This window comes from Leptodactylus fuscus, chromosome 1 (genome assembly GCF_031893055.1).
Source record: "Leptodactylus fuscus isolate aLepFus1 chromosome 1, aLepFus1.hap2, whole genome shotgun sequence".
In the NCBI taxonomy this organism is placed as follows: Eukaryota; Metazoa; Chordata; class Amphibia; order Anura; family Leptodactylidae; genus Leptodactylus; species Leptodactylus fuscus.
In genome coordinates, this window is record NC_134265.1 from 280,167,210 (window position 1) to 280,187,187 (window position 19,978).

The 19,978-nt window shown below is 43.1% G+C and overlaps 1 protein-coding gene across 1 annotated transcript in view; it reads left to right on the plus strand.

Moving 5' to 3' along the window:
- Positions 1-19,566, plus strand: part of SMAD1 (SMAD family member 1) — a 33,899-nt gene extending 14,333 nt beyond the window's left edge. The window contains exons 2-7 of the mRNA XM_075257570.1: positions 143-672; positions 11,232-11,486; positions 12,853-12,969; positions 16,774-16,995; positions 17,411-17,667; positions 18,197-19,566. Of these exons, the coding sequence (XP_075113671.1) occupies positions 273-672; positions 11,232-11,486; positions 12,853-12,969; positions 16,774-16,995; positions 17,411-17,667; positions 18,197-18,340 (1,395 nt within the window). The 5' untranslated portion in view covers positions 143-272 and the 3' untranslated portion in view covers positions 18,341-19,566. The remainder of the gene's footprint in view (positions 1-142; positions 673-11,231; positions 11,487-12,852; positions 12,970-16,773; positions 16,996-17,410; positions 17,668-18,196) is intronic.
- Positions 19,567-19,978: the final 412 nt, after the last annotated feature.

Sequence of the window (19,978 nt, forward strand, 5' to 3'; positions counted from 1 at the left end):
TGTGTGCTCACTGTAAATGTATGCTGTGTAGCAGCCAATATGTTCTATGTTCTCTAATGCTGCCAGATGATGAAATCTCGCATCTGGATTTCTACCCGTCCCTAACTGGCTTTTCTTTTTCCCCTGTTTTATTTCCCATTAGATGCTGTTTTTCTGCTGGGAATTAAGGACTGGAAACTGTCTCTTGTTCTGAGAAGTGAAGAAGCTACCTTTATTTTTAGAAAGTTGGACCACTCAGTACTATAAGTCTGTGACCTTCTCTGCTTGTCACAATGAATGTGACCAGCTTATTCTCTTTTACTAGCCCGGCAGTGAAGAGGCTGCTTGGCTGGAAACAAGGAGATGAGGAAGAAAAATGGGCGGAAAAAGCAGTCGACGCATTGGTAAAAAAACTGAAGAAGAAGAAGGGCGCCATGGAAGAGTTGGAGAAGGCTCTGAGTTGTCCTGGACAGCCCAGTAACTGTGTTACCATTCCCCGCTCACTTGATGGAAGGTTACAAGTATCTCACAGAAAGGGGCTCCCACATGTCATTTACTGTCGAGTATGGCGCTGGCCAGATTTGCAGAGCCACCATGAACTGAAACCTTTGGAATGCTGCGAGTATCCATTTGGCTCTAAACAGAAAGAAGTCTGCATCAACCCTTACCACTACAAGAGAGTGGAGAGTCCTGGTATGTAGTAAAATGTACATTGTAAAGGCATAAAGCAGGTTCTACACTGTTGGCCATGTTATAAATGTCTGTTAGGAATACTGGTTAAAAAGTATTGTCGTATAGGTTTCCGTTTGGGGGTCCTCAAATGGAAAGCTGAATGCAGATGTGAATCGGGCCTTAGACATTGGTACCAGTGTTAAAGCATAACTCTAGTTCTAAACAACATCACATAAGTAGAACAGGTATATATTAGAAACTTTGTAATCTTTTATTGAAAGGGTTGTTATTGGTAACTTAATTGCTTGTCCTGGGTTATTGCAGATGATGGACATGAAGGGGATTACGGCCACTTCATGACCTCTGGATCATGTGATCTGAAGTGGTTTTCACACAGACAAATTGTTTTTTGTGAAATACACTTTTTTTTTTTTTTTTTCTTTTTCCTATATAACCCTCCTTCCTTGTGCTACAAATGTAATGTAGCACAGTATGTTGGGCTATACTGATGTTGTTTTAACTGCTTGGCCTCAGTTCCAAACAAAGGCAGTTTTCTGATGAAATAGTAATATAAAGGTTTACATTACCATGTTCAACTAGTAAATTTGCTAGTTTTTGGGAACTGGATGTTTTTATCCTGGTTCTAGCAAGATGTACAGTTATAAATGTAAATAAAACTAATGTAAAACTGTGCAGGAAAAGTTCTCACGGCCCAGTGTCTCTCGCTCCTAGAATTTGTGCACAGTATTTGCCTTATTGTGTTTTGTCTTTTGAAGTTTTTAGGTACTTACAAAGGGCAAGCAAATATTATTCTGGATAATTGGATGTTCTTTCTAGTACCTAAAGCTTAGAAGGCATCTTGGGTCCAAAAGGCCTCAATCAACAATAATCTAGGACAGTGTAGGATCCCGTATGGCCCTAAACTGACACAGCAATACAAGGCAGAATGTGTTTTTGAAAATCGCAGACTGTCAACTATATCTATAGAAACACTGGCGGTATCCCTATACATATAATGGGCGCAGAAAATCTGTAGAGGAATACTCTGCATGACTTTGACTTTCTGACGGTCTGTGAACAAAAAAATGCGTTTCCACTGTGGTATTTTTGCCTTTCTTAAAGGCTATTCACGCATTTGTGGGGCTCTATCAGCAGATAGAGCCCCTTTTAAGAAAGGCTATTCTTCTCCTACCTTTAGATGTCTTCTCCGCGCCACCGTTTGGTTGAAATCCCAGTTTTCGTCGGTATGCAAATGAGTTCTCTCTGAGAGAAATCTGGCCTGTTCTTGCATCGTCTTCCGTCCTGGGTTTCAATCTTCTAGGCATGCGCAGATGTCTCTGCCATCAGTCCTTGAGCAGAGCCGACTGCACATGCCCAGCAGCCACAAGAAAATGGCCAATTACACAGTAAGCTATGTAAGCAGCCATTTTCTTGTGGCTGCGTACCCAGTAAGCTGGTGTAAGTGGCCATTTTCTTGTGGCTGCCGGGCATGCGCAGTCAGCTCTGCTCAAGGCCCGATAGCAGAACCGACTGCGCATGCCTAGAAGATTGAAACCCAGGACGGAAGACGATGCAGGGAGAGGCTGTTCCTGAAGAAGATGGAGGCGGCGCTGGAGATTTCTCTCGCCGCATTGGGGACGCCCCCAGTGCTGCAAAAGAACTCATTTGCATACAGACGAAAATCGGGATTTCTACGGAACGGTGGTACAGAGAATACCACCCTTTCTTAAGGTTATTCCTACGTGTGATCAAGGAAAAATGGGATTTTAATGAGAGAATCCCTTTAAAGAAGTTGTCCGTGATGATAACATATGTATTATATAATTTATTTATTTATTTTTTTCAGGAGTGGGGTTAGGGGGCCCACTCTGTCCCTGCTGCTCTGGTTTGAAGCAGAAGTCCTTACTGGCTGTAACATTTAATCTCCCCTTCCTTTGGCCACTGAATGGCCTCTCATGACCACTGAGACCTATTGGCGGCCTGACAAAGGACCCAGGGATGTCACATCAAAGCAGCAGTACCAGACTGTGCTTGGAGGCACAGGGACAGGTTAGTAGAGATGAGTGAGTACTATTCGAAACGGCCGTTTCTAATAGCACACACCCATAGGAATGAATGGAAGCGGACGGCACGCAGGGGCTTAAGCGGCCAGCCGCCGGCAAAGTCTGCGTGCCGGCCGCTTCCATTCATTCCTATGGGTGTGTGCTATTAGAAACGGCCGTTTCGAATAGTACTCACTCATCTCTACAGGTTAGGGGTTTTTCCAAAAAACACAAACAATCCTGCACAACCCCACTTGGGATGGGACCACTTTGCCAGATTTTTGACTTTTGACTTAATTTCAGGCAGAATTGGTCATTGATAGACTTTGTAATTGACTTTTTTTCTTTCTGTGAAAGCCAGCATTACTTTCCCTTGCATCTCTGTTAGGATCTGTACCCTGCTTAACACTACATACAGATTGTTTGTATGCGGTTATACTGCATATTTCCATACGTCCAAAATGCCATACAGATCACTGGTTGAAACTGCAGTTGGATTGGGAGACAGCTGTATTTCTTAATAGGTTTGTGGCCAAAGCCATGTTTCTACTCTTATCGGCCCTACACTGTTACAATTGGTTTGGGAGGTGTTTTGCGTGCAGCAGATGCCCTCCTTTTAAAACCATATACATAATGAGGTGTGTGTACTACAATAGTTCATAACGTACCGCACTGGAAACCTCTACGCCCCACAGACTTCTATGGTGTCTAGCTGTAGTACAAGGGAGTTTTATATTAAAGCATGTGCTCTTTCTTCTGTAAGCTTTGTACAAAAGTTAAACTTTTGCTAACCCCATTTGTAAATGGTGCGCACGTGTTGCCTTCTATACAACAAACACCTTTTTCCATAGTGTTAGGTTTTTTTTTCCTGTATTCCTTTTGGTGTTGAGCCACCTCCCTTGCCTTTTCCTTCCTGCTTCATTGTCTCTTGTCCATGATATGAGCTTACCAACTGTGCATCCTCCCAGCTGCTCTGCTCAGCCGCTCCCTTCATATTGGTGTTTTCAACATTGCTAGCTTGTAGAAGCAGACATAAACATGTTACCCAGTTGTGGTACGGGCCCAAGCATTTCTTTCTCCTGCTTGTATAGCGCCAATATACTCTGCAGCGGTATTACTGACACACTTACTGTCTTCGCTAGAGACCAGCCTTTCAGTCATTTGCAGGGATTTTGGAGTAGGCTTGAACTACAAGCCCTAGTTCCAGTCCGCATCTCCAGCACTAAGTTATGTGACAAGAATAGGCATACTGTAGCTCCCAACCTGGACAAGTGCCCCGCTACCTCCTGCTCACCCAGTCCAGAGTGCCGGCTCCTAGCCGCTACTATGCTTTGGGCATGGATACCTACATGACCAGTCGCCAGATGCCACCCCTGCTTGTTCCCAGACACCTAAAGGAGAGGAGATAGAGGGGGCAAAGTGACTGCCACACAGTGTTTACAGAGAGTACCAGCACCATCAATTCTGAATGTGGGTTAGGGTTACTAACCCTAACCATTTTGCAAGATTTGTCCAGAGCAAATCAGAAAAATGGAAATAAGTGTCTACTAGCCAAAATGTGGTATGTCATTAGGATTTTGTAACAGGTCTTCTTTAAAGAGGACCTTTCATGGTTTGGGCTCAGGCAGTTTTATATACCACTGGAAAGCCGACAGTGTGCTGAATTCTGTGCACTGTCAGCTTTTCCGATCTGTGCCCCGGGTAAAGAGCTATTGGTCCCGGTACTGTAGCTCTTCACAGTCAGAAGGGCGTTCCTGACAGTCTGTCAGGTACGTCCTTCTTCACATCAGCGCCTATCGCGCTGTGCTGTGTGAGTGGGGAGGAATGCCCCCTTCCTCTGCTTACAGTGCTTGTCCATAGACGAGTATTATTACGAGGGTAGGGGGCGTTCCTCCCTGCTCACACAGCACAGCACGATAGGTGCTGCTGTGAAGAAGGACGTACCTGACTGTCAGTAATGCCCTTCTGACTGTGAAGAGCTACAGTACCGGGACCAATAGCTCTTTACCCGGGGCACAGATCGGGAAAGCCGAATTCATTGCACTGTCGGCTTTCCAGCAGTAAAAAGAACTGCCTGTGCCCCAAACCCATGAAAGGTCCTCTTTAAACTGAAGTGTGCCATATTTATTAAGTGGCACATGAGCTAAAAATATTGATGGCCTATCCTCAGGATAGGTCCTAAATATCAGATCATGGTGGTCCTGTACCTGGCACCTCACCTTGTCAGCTGTTCTCAGCCGCAGAAAACGGGTGGTCTCGTTCTTTGTTTGTGGTGAGGCTGAGTTGCTGCAACTTAGTTTCCATTCAGATGAGAATGAATCCTGTCACAGCCTCCCATTGAAAACTCTGGGAAAATGATTCAGGTCAAAACTTGGAGATGACTTTGAGGCATATTACCCTGTATGGACCCTTTTAAAGAACTGGTAGAAAGTGGTCCCTGCAGCACATCAGACTTCTAACAATGCAGTATGATCGTGCTATGTAGCAAGGGTAACATGGAACTTGCAGTCACTACATGACAGCTACTTGTGCAGTTGTTTCATAGTCCATAAAGTTGGAGGGATAACTTATTCTAGGGTTTGCTGACTATCAGACAGGTGTACAAGGTGTACTGGTACTGTATGAGATGTCCACCAACATAGATGGAGATCAGCTTAGTACTCCCCAAGTTTATGCGGGTTACCTCCAGGTACCCCCCACATGCCAAAGACTTACTGATGGCGATTGTGCCTGATCTGTAAAGTGCTGTGAATATGATGGTGCTATTTAAGCAAGCACAATAAAAATAACATACAGCAAAGAGGTTTGGTACTGCACAGTGTAGCCCATACAATAAAGGGTCTGTTATCAGGAAGAGAACAGTTGTCTTGTAAAATACAATGTATGATGTAGCCGCAGTATTCTTGAAAATGGCTCACAATTTGGTCATTTTAGGATTTTCTCCAATTTGCACATCTAGACATAATATAAACATTTCAGGGAAGCGTAACACACAATAAAATCTGTCTACAAAAACTGCTGGGAGGCCAGAGTAAGGGAATGGCATTGCAGCTGTGGACTGCGTCTACTAGTTATCTACCTTCTAGTTACATGGAGTAGTTTGAACTTTTCTATTAAACTTTACACCAAAGAGCTTATCTCTAAAAAATAAGTTCTGGTTGGGTCTGTTCTCCTTGTTATATACTGTATATTCTTTAGAGAATGTTCTTATGAAGGATATTTTCTGTTTTGGGACAAGCTTATGTTTGCTGTATTAAACACACACAATTGTTGCACAAATCTAATTTCTAAGACTTCTTAAAGACTTCGGCGGCTACTTCTTCTTTATCCTTTATAACACTAAATTTATATGGGACTGTTGGGAAAATGTGTTAAAGGGATCCAATCATTGGAATTTTTATTTTTTTTTCTCCCTAACACATTGGAATAACCTTAAGAAAGGCTATTCTTCTCCTTCCTTCAGATGTCTTCTCCGCGCCAGCATTTGGTAGAAATCCCGCTTTACTTCTGTATGCAAATGAGTTCTCTCGCAGAACTGTGGGCGTCCCCAATTCTGCGAGAGAACTCTCTAGCCCCCACCTCTATCTTTGTCTGGGACAGCCTCTCTCTGCTTCTTCTTCCATCCTGGGTTTCAAACTTCTAGGCATGCGCAGTCAGCTCTTCCCTCGGGCGGAGCCGACTGCGCATGCCCACGGCCATTTTCTTGTGGCCACTTACACCAGCATAGGCACATGTCTAGTAGTTTGAAGCTCAGGACTGAAGAAGCAGAGAGAGGCGTTCCAGACGAATATAGAGGCATCATTGAAGAGTGTTCTTGCAGCGTTGAGGACGCCCCCAGTACTGTTTGAGCGTTGATTCCCCAGTGCTGCGAGATCTCATTTGCATACAGAAGAAAACCGGTATTTGTACCGAATGGCAGCGTGGAGAAGACATCTAAAGGTAGGAGAAGAATAGCGTTCCTTAAGGCTATTCCTACATGTTAGGGAGAAAAAATGGGATTTCACTGATTGGATTCCTTTAAGTCCTTTTTCACTATGTGATGTAATCCTTGCTTATGATTGTTGGAAACTTTCATAGAATGACTTGTTAAAGCATTGTCGTAGCATAATGTACACCGATTTTTAAGTTGTAGATTTTCATTGCTGTTGCACTTATTGAATAGGGCCAGCATATTCTGCAGTGCTTTACAGATGTTGTCATCGCTCACTGTCCCCTTATCAGTATGTCTTTGGAGCACCCACACCAACTCAGGGGAGGACATGCGTTCGAACCCAAGGCTTCAGTGCTGCAAGGAAGGGCCACAAATACTTTTTATAAAATCTCTATTTTCAGGCTGCTGCAGTAATGTACCTAGACAGGGAACGTGTTCATGTGCACAAATCCTAAAACAGCTGATGGATATTACTTTACAGAAAACAATGGATTGCTACTTCTGTAATGTGACCAGCTGCAGAACACTTAGGTGACTTTCAACTTACTGGTTGCTAAAGGATGCATCAAGTGTAGCATAGTGAGTGATAGGTGTAGACCCCAAGTCACTGACCTTTCTCATCAAATTGAAAAAAAGTAAAGCCTTGAGTGGGTTTCTGGGTGTTGGATATTGGTGACCTGTTTGTCTCCGAAGCCAGAATGGAACTTTAGTCACTTAAAGGGACGTGTGTGTATCATGTAAGGCCCATACATGGTCTCCCTAGAGCCCCCTGAGATCTAATATACTCCTAGGTACCCCACAGTATATAGAGGGTTCTGTGCTGCTCTCTTCCCTGGCTTGATACAGCAGGCCTGAGCTCAGACATTAATAGCTGCTGCCTGAATGGTTCACCATTCTGCTCATTCTTTCTGCTGATATAAATGCACATCTGTCTATAAAGAGGTAGCGGCACGGTGGGGTTAGTCACAAATGGTGACCAAATTCTTGGTGCCATCTGTAAATTCTTAGTTGCATTGGTGACTATTTTGGCCTCCTTCTGGAGGCCGGTGCTAAAGACTTCAGTTCTTCAATGACTCATTGTGTGGGGGAGGGGGTTGACTGTGAAATTAAAAGAAACTTAATTTTAAATTATGTTAAGACAATGCAAACCTGTCAAGTGGATCCCCCAACCACAAATCCACAGCGAAGTACAGCATGTGTGGAAGGGGTTGTGAAAATACAGGTTGACTAATAGAGAATAAAACGATCTTGCTGAGGATGTAGAAGCAGGAACATCCCTTCTATAAGATGTGTTGTCACAGGTTTACTCTGTGTATAGTGGCCAGTGATGTAAACTAGAGATGAGCGAACACTAAAATGTTCGAGGTTCGAAATTCGATTCGAACAGCCGCTCACTGTTCGAGTGTTCGAATGGGTTTCGAACCCCATTATAGTCTATGGGGAACATAAACTCGTTAAGGGGGAAACCCAAATTCGTGTCTGGAGGGTCACCAAGTCCACTATGACACCCCAGGAAATGATACCAACACCCTGGAATGACACTGGGACAGCAGGGGAAGCATGTCTGGGGGCATAAAAGTCACTTTATTTCATGGAAATCCCTGTCAGTTTGCGATTTTCGCAAGCTAACTTTTCCCCATAGAAATGCATTGGCCAGTGCTGATTGGCCAGAGTACGGAACTCGACCAATCAGCGCTGGCTCTGCTGGAGGAGGCGGAGTCTAAGATCGCTCCACACCAGTCTCCATTCAGGTCCGACCTTAGACTCCGCCTCCTCCGGCAGAGCCAGCGCTGATTGGCCGAAGGCTGGCCAATGCATTCCTATGCGAATGCAGAGACTTAGCAGTGCTGAGTCAGTTTTGCTCAACTACACATCTGATGCACACTCGGCACTGCTACATCAGATGTAGCAATCTGATGTAGCAGAGCCGAGGGTGCACTAGAACCCCTGTGCAAACTCAGTTCACGCTAATAGAATGCATTGGCCAGCGCTGATTGGCCAATGCATTCTATTAGCCCGATGAAGTAGAGCTGAATGTGTGTGCTAAGCACACACATTCAGCACTGCTTCATCACGCCAATACAATGCATTAGCCAGTGCTGATTGGCCGAATTCCGTACTCTGGCCAATCAGCACTGGCTAATGCATTGTATTGGCGTGATGAAGCAGTGCTGAATGTGTGTGCTTAGCACACACATTCAGCTCTACTTCATCGGGCTAATAGAATGCATTGGCCAGCGCTGATTGGCCGAATTCCGTACTCTGGCCAATCAGCACTGGCTAATGCATTGTATTGGCGTGATGAAGCAGTGCTGAATGAGTGTGCTTAGCACACACATTCAGCTGTACTTCATCGGGCTAATAGAATGCATTGGCCAATCAGCGCTGGCCAATGCATTCTATTAGCGTGAACTGAGTTTGCACAGGGGTTCTAGTGCACCCTCGGCTCTGCTACATCAGATTGCTACATCTGATGTAGCAGTGCCGAGTGTGCATCAGATGTGTAGTGTGCTTCATCAAGCTAATAGAATGCATTGGCCAGCACTGATTGGCCAGAGTACGGAATTCGGCCAATCAGCGCTGGCCAATGCATCCCTATGGGAAAAAGTTTATCTCACAAAAATCACAATTACACACCCGATAGAGCCCCAAAAAGTTATTTTTAATAACATTCCCCCCTAAATAAAGGTTATCCCTAGCTATCCCTGCCTGTACAGCTATCCCTGTCTCATAGTCACAAAGTTCACATTCTCATATGACCCGGATTTGAAATCCACTATTCGTCTAAAATGGAGGTCACCTGATTTCGGCAGCCAATGACTTTTTCCAATTTTTTTCAATGCCCCCGGTGTCGTAGTTCCTGTCCCACCTCCCCTGCGCTGTTATTGGTGCAAAAAAGGCGCCAGGGAAGGTGGGAGGGGAATCAAATTTTGGCGCACTTTACCACGCGGTGTTCGATTCGAACATAGCGAACACCCTGATATCCGATCGAACATGTGTTCGATAGAACACTGTTCGCTCATCTCTAATGTAAACCTGTTCTCATACTTCCACCTGTGTAGCTGTGCAGCAGTCTTGGCTATCCCACACGTATAATTGGAAAATTATACATCAGCCGTTATATAAAATGATGGGTCTTGTCTAAAATTAGAGTAGAGAAGGTATAAAAGAAGAAATGGACAGGGTTTTAACACATTTCGTTCCCACTACTGCCACATCAGTCTTTATTCAGGTTATGCCCTTCTCAAAAATAACTTTATGCAGACAATTGTTACAATATACAGTAGTGGATCCATGAAGAACTGACCATACACAGGTATTATTAATGTGCTGTCACAGATCCATAGACTTGCATTGCCATAGTTTTACTAAAGCATACTGAAGTTGAACCTGTGTGAATGAAAGGACTGGTTTGCCGTCCATGTTGAACACGAACAGCACATGTGTGTGAACAAGTCCTTAATCTTCTGTTGTCTCAGACAGGTAATAGCGGCAGGTTTTGGTCTATCGGGTGAGATTTGAGATCTTAAAGCCAAATCTGTAGATACATTTTTTTAATCTACTGGCTACTGAGGCTTGCAGGACTGTTACTTTGGTGGCCCATTGCAGGGTGATGGGTTCCTATTACTTGCAAGGCTTCTCCGCTTGCACCTGTGGTTGTCTGTGGAGATGAACCTTTCCAATAAAAAGCTGTAGTTGTTTGTTGCTGATAGGCTCCCACTCTACAGTAAAAAGTTTACACTTCTGTATATCTCATTATATGGAATGGTATAGTTTACTTCAAAATATCACTGGTAAAGTTTACTTTTCCATGCGTTACCCCTTTTCTTTTGGAATGAAGGTAAATTGGTGGCGTAATATGTCATCTGAACAGGGCCAAAGTACCCTTTTTTCTCAAAAAAAGCCCTACCATAGCATGCTTTTTTTTGAGCAGGCTTGAACTATAAGCTCTACTTCAAAAAAAATAAGCCCTAGTTTCAGTCAGCGCCACCAGTGATAGGTTATGTCACATGATGTCACTGAAACAGAGAATAGGCAGATCTTAGCTCCCAGCCCTCCTGGACAAGTGCCTCGCTACCTCCCACCAAGTCAGGGCAAAATCAGGTCCCAAGTCTGCATTGAGTACCTCCTCCTGGCAGCTAATATGTTGTGGGCTTGACTAGCTATGCACCCTGACATCAGGTGCCTCCCCTGCTCTCCGACAGATGCAGCCTCTCCACTACAGTACATTCCCCCCCCAACACAAAGGAGAAGAGATAAAGGGGGCACAGGACCACTGCCATACAAAGTGTACCAATAAGTTTAAGACCCACTAACTGAACCGTCAATTGTTAATGTATATTTTAAGGTAAGGGTTACTAACCCTAACCACTTTACAAGCTTTGTCATGCCTACAAAAATAAGACCTAACCCGAAGACCTAGCCCTTTTTTCAGAGGAAAAAAAAAAGACCCTGTCTTATTTTTGGAGAAACCTGAGTATTCACTGATAAGTTCTTTGCAAAACGAACTGGTCAGAGTAACGCTCAACAAAATGGATCCATTAACTTTTTTAAATTTGTTATCAAGCCAAACCCACTAACTATTTTATTTCTCTATTTATTATCAGTTCTTCCTCCAGTCCTTGTTCCAAGACACAGCGAGTACAACCCACAACACAGTCTCCTTGCTCAGTTTCGCACGATGGAGCCCACCGAACCACACATGCCACACAATGCCACGTTTCCAGATTCTTTCCAACAGCAGAACAGCCACCCATTTCCACATTCGCCAAACAGCAGCTACCCCAACTCTCCTGGCAGCAGCAGTACTTACCCTCACTCGCCGGCAAGCTCTGATCCTGGAAGTCCCTTTCAGATCCCAGGTATGTGCATTTACGTACTGAAAAGACCTTTTTCTATATATCTGCGTTTAATGTTGCTTGTGACTTTGCTGCTTTCTGGAAATATTTTGACTCTCCCTCTCCCCAGTGATACAAGCTAGTTAGAGAGTGCACTACTGTGTGTGAGATGCTCTGCGTAACTACCCTACTAGGAAACCAGGTAGTATCTGGGTACCACAGTAGGGGGACAATTCATTCTTTTAGTGTCTGTTCTGTACTCCAATTGTTAGGATCAATAACTTTCAGTCACTACTCATTGTATCCTGGAAAATGTGTATTTTTGTTATTGGCCAGAGGAACAGGAACACTAAACTTGGACTCTGCCAAAACAACTAAAGTTCATCTAATGCGGCATTCACTCGTGCCACTGTGTCTCCCCCACCCCCCTATTTGGGTTTTCGCCTCAACTCCAAGAAACACTGCATAGGGGACGGCTTGCCGGCGGTCAGTTTAAAAACCCATTCATTTGAATGGGTTTTTAAAGCAAACAGTCAGTGTCTGTACGCAGTGAAACCATGTGGTGTGTGTGTTGTTTTGTTTTTTCTCACGGACACGGTTGGCCATGCAGGACTTTTGCACTGCAAATAGGCTGCATACGGACAGCGGCAGCTTGCATTAAAAACCCATTCAAATGAATGGGTTTTTAAACTGTCCACCAGCAAGCTGTACTCTATGAAGTTTTTTGGGGGGATCTAGGTGGAAATTCAAAGGGCATACAGCGGTGCAAGTGTAAATGCATAAGTTTGCTTTTGTCACACTAGTGTTCTTCATGACCACAACATCTATACCAGCACCTTTTTGTATTATAAATGATACTTTGAGGTTTTGGGTGCTGAATATAATAACATCTAATTTGTAACCTTCCGTTGACTGTCACTTCCTATGCAGTGTCCAGAACTGCACAATTATACTTGTCCTTCCATAACAACCCACCCTGTTGTCTGATGCTTTATAGCATGGCTGAAGGGAAAGATGGGAATATGGACTTGGTGGATTATTCATGCCACCAATATCCCATGGTTCACAAATAACATGGGATGAAAAATTTCAAAACTGTGTTGCGCTAAGGTTTTGTGTGACCGGTTTAAGTCTGTGACCTCCACTTTGAAATGTCATCCTCTTAAAGGGTTTTTCTGACACCCAGAATCCACACAAATCTGTTCTAGCAACCTCTGGGTAGTGGAATCTGCTAGTAGATTATAGAAGCAATGCTATACAGTGGAACAGACTAAGCCTACTGTGTGCCAGGCTCCGACTTGATGACAAGGCTATAGTGCTGGAAGTTGGTATGCTAGGGACAACATGGATTGGCAAAAAAATGTGTTTTACAATTACAACTTCTTTTCAGCGGACACCCCTCCTCCGGCTTACATGCCTCCAGAAGATCAGATGACCCAGGAGAACTCTCAGCCAATGGACACAAACATGATGGTGCCTCCCATCCCTCAAGAAATAAACCGAGCAGGTGAGCACGCAGCTGAGCGGTGACCATAAAGGGAAGCATTTTGCTTGGTAAATCTGAGTTGTTGCATAACTGTCTTCACAAATCTCTGCAGCTTGTTACGGGTTAAGTATTGTTTAAACAGGAAAACACTAGATACGTTGATAACGCGCATTGCAAGTGTAAGGCCCACTGGAGTAATTGCCATATCAACCACTTCCTTGTTTACATAACACAGAAGGGGTGGGGGGTAGGTAGAGACCAAAAAAAAATTATATTGTCCTCCTTTTTCTGATAAAGCTGCTCCTATGAAAAAGTGATATGCAGTGCTTTTTCAAGCTGGCATTTGGCAAAAGAATCTCCTGGTTTAAAACTTTGCACTAGAGGTTTTAGTTGCACCCAGTGGCTAATGTAATGGCCCCTCATCCTCTGTAGTAGGTTAGCTGGAGAAGCTCATACAGCGGGTAACCTGCTGCCCCCCGACACACCAACAGATAAGGCTAGGACCCCATTATAGTCTATGGGGGCCTGTGGATAACCACTGTTTTAGTGAACAGGCTCTCCATCGTTCGATTTCCCCAAGTGTGAACCTGGCCCAAGAAGAAATCTCATCACAAAGGAAGATGGGGGCAGATATGAAAGGCTCAGTCCACCTTTTATACTGACTTGGTTTTCAAAGACTTATTCCTGCCTCAGTGAATGGTTCACCAGAATATACTATAAATATAGAATATTGCTTTGAAATTTATTTATGGCACAAATAAAAATATATATTTTATCACTTGGCAATTCTGTGGGTTGGCTTTTGTTTTTGAAAAGCAGTTACCTCATTTATATCAGACAAGACTGTAGATGTCACATCTTATCCACTTCTAGGAAATTGTTAATGGGCCTCAATTGGTCTGCTCAGACAAGATGGCAGAACACAAATAAAAAGTGATATATTTCACTCTCTAGCTTTAATATATATATATTTTGGTGTTGCATTCTCTTTAAAATGGCTCATGTTACTTTTCATTTATGCCCTGTTCACATCTGCTTTGGTATTCCGTTTGGGTGGTCCCCATGCAGACTCCCCCGGATGGAATTCAAAAGTGCTGGTGCAGTAAAAGCACACGGACCCCATAGACTATAATTGGGTCCGTGTGCTTACCGCCAGATCTCTGCAGGGATCATGCAGACAGGAAAGTAGTTCACCATCTACTTTCCTGTCCGCATGTTCGTACGCGACAAGAACACGGACCCCGTTATAGTCTATGGGGATCTGTGCTTTTACAGCACTTGCAATTGCGTTTGTATTCCATGCAGGAGGGCCCCCATGTGGACTCTCCCTGGACAGAATACAAAAGTATATGTGAACAGGGCATTAGCTGTTTCTACTGAGATTCAATCTTGTTATGGCTTCAAATACCCCAATAGTAACTATCTAAAACCTAGAAACACGCACCTGCTGCAAAAGAGCTCTTGTCCCACCGCTACCCATTGCACTTTAGTTCTGCTGTTATTATTTTTTTCTGTTTTAGGAACTTATTTTGTTCACTTCCCGTGGGAACAATTTTTCTCTTGGCCTGAGAATGGTTCCCACTTCCTTTTTTTTTTTTTTTTTTTTTTTTTTTTTTCTTCCCCTCTCACATGCTGCTGAACACCCTGGATGCGGCATTTTGAGTCAAGTCATGAGTTTTGTTAGAACGTGCAGCACTTGTGGCAGGCACAGAATGGTGATCGTGATATCTAAAAGTGTAAACTTTAAAGTGTTTGACATTCTACTTTTAAACAATTTTGTCTCTTTTTCTTGACATCCGGGGCTGAAATCCACGTTGTCCCTTCTGTGTTTGGGATTGGGCATTTATTTGCAGCTGTTCCCATTACAGACTGTGTTTAACTGAAATTGTTAGGATTGTGAATTTGATGCTATGAAGGTTGACATCGGCCTTTTTCATAAGACGCCATAACTACAGTTCTGTGTTTTATAATGCCCAAGATATCTCCTGTGACTGCCTCACTGGCATGATACAAGCGTTCACCTCTCTGTACTCTAGCACGGAGTGGTGAACAGATTTCAACTGACCATAGAAAAATTGCTGAAAGAATAAAGATGGGATTTCACAGAAAGGAGCCAAAATGCCATGCCACCGTGACTTGTTGCAGCAGTGACCAGCCTCGGTGTTTTGCCAGAGTGGGCATTTTCCCAGGAAGAGGCTGGTCTGGATCGGTTCATGAGGTTTTATTTTATTTTTTTTTTCTCAGATATTAGGTTTGCTTATTGATCTTATTTTTCATTTCTCAAATTAATTTTAAAGCCAAAATCTTTCCCATTGCTGGAATGGTGTAAATGAAGGCCTCCTGTATTCGGCTAGAATGTAGTGACTTTGGGTCATCTTCTGGTTTAGTGGATGGCACTTTGTTTGGTTCCAGCTTAGGTTTGGACCTTTGATTGAGGCCATTATTTTGCCCCTCTGAATCCTGGTTCAGCTATTCGCCTGCCTATCCTGCCAGACATTTGTTGGTCCTGAGAGATTTCATGTAACAAGCTGCATCCTGTCAGTAGAGTTGGGTGATTTCCATTGTTGGCCTTTGCTGGGAACAGAGACACATCGCACCTGCTCTGCATGACTTATAGCAAACGTAAGGAAGTTGTGTGAGAAATCTGTGAGAGGGAGATGATTCATCCCAGAAGAATTGCCAGCTGGCAGGCTTTCTTACAAACTTTGAGAAAGCTGTAGCCTTGATGGTTACTGGTATCTTGATGTGTGAAAGTGAAGTAACCCTTTCCTTCTAGTGGGGCGCATATTAATTATGTCTGCAGCGGGATGGGCAGTCGCACATTTGATAAATGGGTTGCCGCTGTTTGTCTTTTGCCAGAATAGGCCAAGTAAAGAAATTATCTGCAGTTTTGGTCAAACTTGTTCTTTTAGCACAAGTTCACACACAATAGACTTATTGCAGACATTTCTGAGCCTGAGAACTTGCTCATGTGAATGAGGTTATTTTGGCAGCAAGCAATTGAATTTTAGGAGCCATTCAGGTGAATGGAACAATTGCAGATTATTCTGCAGCAAGTCTGCCACGTGTGAAGTCTCAGCAGATTCTCTAGTTGAAGTATGAGGAAAATAAGTTTTTACACTTCATTGAAGTTTGCAGGAAACTGTGATGGCCTCCAAAACTACGCTATTCCACAAAATCTGCTGTGTGAACACCTCTTGCTGTTGTGTGTCAGTATTTAGACATTGAGTTGCCTTCACTGGTTATAGAATATAGAAAGCAAGTGTCAACATTCACTTGTACCAAATGTTTCTATTCTCTTTTGATCTGCTTTTTGGTGCAGAGTCCTGTATAGCATATATGCTGTACAGGACCCTCCGCCACATCCCTGTAAAGTTGTGTGGTGGTGTGTTTTTTGTTTTTGTTTTTTGTAAACCTAAATGTATTTATGCACATTGGCTAGTATAGAAGGATGAGTAGTGTCAGAATTGTTGAGTTCAAAAGCCATTTATGGTGTAACCCACAGCCATCTCGAAGTTAGATCTGAGCTGTATTGTTTCCAGAATGCCAGACCATGAAACTCCCCCCTCGGAGGATGTGGCCAGGTAAGTATCTGGGCAAGGAGCCTAGGGGAAAGGGGCAATATTTTGTTTATTACTATAGAAAGATGCAAGTCTTTCATGGGAGAACTCTAAGGATGGTGTTCAGACCCTTTGCCTGTTTAGACTTTAACTATATCTTACAAAACTGTGCATCGTAACTGTACGTGATTTTGGTCTGCCTTGCTTTATAATGTGGATTTAGTCTGAGTCCATGCCATATAATTAGAAGATGTCTGTTTTGCAGATGTTCAAGCTGTTGCTTATGAGGAGCCAAAACACTGGTGCTCTATTGTCTATTATGAGCTGAACAATCGAGTAGGAGAGGCGTTCCATGCCTCCTCCACAAGTGTGCTGGTGGATGGCTTCACCGATCCTTCAAACAACAGGAACAGATTTTGTCTTGGGCTTTTGTCCAACGTTAACCGCAACTCTACTATTGAGAACACTAGGAGGCATATTGGGAAAGGTATGTCTCGTGTAGTTTCATAGAACTAGTGCCTAAAGTGTCCATGGCCCTCATTATCTGGTGCTTATTGGAAATGCACACATCTTCTCTGCATTTTTCCCTTTCAAATAAAATATACATAACACCCATTCCTGTCTCTACCTGCTGCCAACCCCCTTCCCCTTCTCATACCCTATGTCAATGCTTTTGCCTCTTATTTCGGTTGTTACTACAGATATAACGTACCTTCTTTTGCTCTTTGTGTGAGTTCCTGGCTCCTACTTGAATGGAGTGTGTTTTGTTTTTACGATATAAATGATTTCTGAAGAAAGGAAAAAAAATAAATGAATGAATCTAGTATAAAATGTATTAACTTTTAGGATATGATTGGATATATGAAGTAGATACTTATAACATCTCCCCCCCACTTCTATAGGTGTTCACTTGTATTATGTTGGAGGTGAAGTATACGCAGAGTGTTTGAGCGATAGCAGCATTTTTGTCCAGAGCCGGAATTGTAACTATCATCATGGATTTCACCCAACCACTGTCTGTAAGATACCTAGTGGTTGCAGCTTAAAGATATTCAACAACCAGGAGTTTGCTCAACTTTTGGCTCAGTCTGTGAACCACGGATTTGAGACAGTCTATGAACTAACAAAGATGTGCACTATCCGGATGAGTTTTGTCAAGGTAACGGAACACTCACTTGTACTATATAACTATAATATGTAAACTTCTTTAAGGCTAAGGTCCCACGTAGCACCCGCAGCAAAAAAAGCGTGGTGAGAAAAACCACAGCACCAATGCATCACTGTTTTTCTCATCACTCTGGACAGAAAGTCCAGAGATTTCCTCTTCGAACTTATTGCTTCCATTATACCTATAGGGAAACTGCTAGCGTTTACATAGGTAGAATTGACATGCTACGATTTCCAAAACCATAATGGCTTTGAAAATTGTGGGAAAAATATGTGCAGCGGATACACAAAGTGAGGATGGGATTCGCTAGAATCGCTCCTCCATTTTGCTGTAACTATACCGCTATTAACTGAGCTGTTAAATTCTATATAAAGATGGTGTAATGCATAGTTACACTGCTATACAATGTTGCCTTGTAAGTGCATGAGTTATTTGTTGGACTTTTTAAAGTTAAAAATGCCGGTTACCTGAAATTTCTAGGTAAAACTAATCTAATATTTCCCCTCTTCTGTTTTTTCAGGGCTGGGGTGCAGAATATCATCGCCAGGATGTTACTAGCACCCCCTGCTGGATTGAGATTCACCTGCATGGTCCACTTCAGTGGTTGGATAAAGTACTTACTCAGATGGGTTCACCCCATAATCCCATTTCTTCAGTCTCCTAATTAGAGCTGGACATTTCTGGATGATATGGAGCCATGCATGTACTTGAAGGATGTTAGACACGCATACTGGCAAAAGAGAGGACTTTTTAACTTTTTTTTTGTTGTTGTTTGTCACTTCGGGAGCCTCAAATACTTGATGTTTGTGACCAACTCTTAACGTGAAAGGGGAAGAGGGTCCCTTCTATATGTGGCTAAATCTTCTCAGCAGCTAACTTTAAAATATATATATATATTATTCAGCCCCCCCTCCCCCCGATTCGAATTGGATTTAGTTCACAGTATAGCGGTGTAATGTACAACCATGCTGGGTAAAGTAGTAACTAAGGCAGACTTCCTACTGGCTTTTTTTTTTTTTTTTTCTAGACTTATTGGGAATGTTCAAGTGAACAATGCCATTCGGTTCCATTTTCCCAGTACCTTTAGAGGGAAACTTCTGGCACTACTTAACTTGTATACTTGGCCATACTGCCATCTGATGTTCCTTACTGTTTGTACAGTGTTTTTATATAAACCGATTTCCCTTCCTCTCGCTAAGAGTAAAGAATAGTTGGGATGGAATAGGTGAAATTTTCTTTGCTTTCATGGTTTGAGGAGGTTCACTAGGACAATGTATTAAAATGTGAGCAGTGCTTTGATGGCAATTTTCACATCCAGCGTGTATGTACTGCACATCCTATTTTTATTTTTTTTCTTATGCAGTTGGCTGCGTACCTGTCAGCAGTCCGTGGGTATCAGCAGCTGAATGAATGGTGTGTAAGTGTTCTTCCTCGTTGCAGCACCAGCCTTGGTCCTCTGCATCTTTTCATAATCTCCTAGCTAACGCGCTTCACTATCTGCTGGAGGGGGCTTACAATGTTGAAGATGCCCTCTCTCCTTTATTGTAACACTACTGTTGTGTCATAGATCTCAGCTTTGACTGCTAGTATATAGGGGAAAGCATTGTTTTCTAAAAGATGGGGGGATCCTTAAATATTGCACCTCCTCTAGTGCCTGATGGCCTGAACAAAAACTTTTTTGCTGAGCGTTTAAATTGGATTAGATTTCAATATTCAAGGTTTACTCACTTGCTGACTTATTCTTTTCCCTTTTTTATGATGTTATTTTTTGTACTATTTGTTTTTCTTTTATATTCACAGTTAAGCTGTAGTACTTCTTGAAAGTACTTTTATTCCAGATCTAGTAGATGTTGTCTACTAGAAGTTTAAATAAATGGTCATTATTGCTTACCTGTATATACTGTGTGCTTTGTGCTCTTTACTGCCAGATACATGACAACTGCTTGTTGTAGTTCACATAGGATCTACTTGGTGTTTATGATTGTGCCAGTGTTACTATTCAGCTGGTTCTCCTCAGAAATACTAGTGCTGCTGAACATCAGACCTAGCAGCTTGGCTGTCATAATGTAACTGCCATATGAGGTCATGGGGTACCTTCACACGGTGGAACGTGAAGAGGAATTGATTGATTGAATTGATTTCAATGGGAGGGAGATTCTGGCCCAGATTCTGCTGCAGATTCCAACATGTGCGTGTACCCTACCCTTAATCTGGGTTCAGATGGGAATTTTTGGACCGGATTTTGAGGTAGAGGCCGCCTCAGAATCCAGTCCAAAAAACGGCTAGCCGCGACTCGATGCCG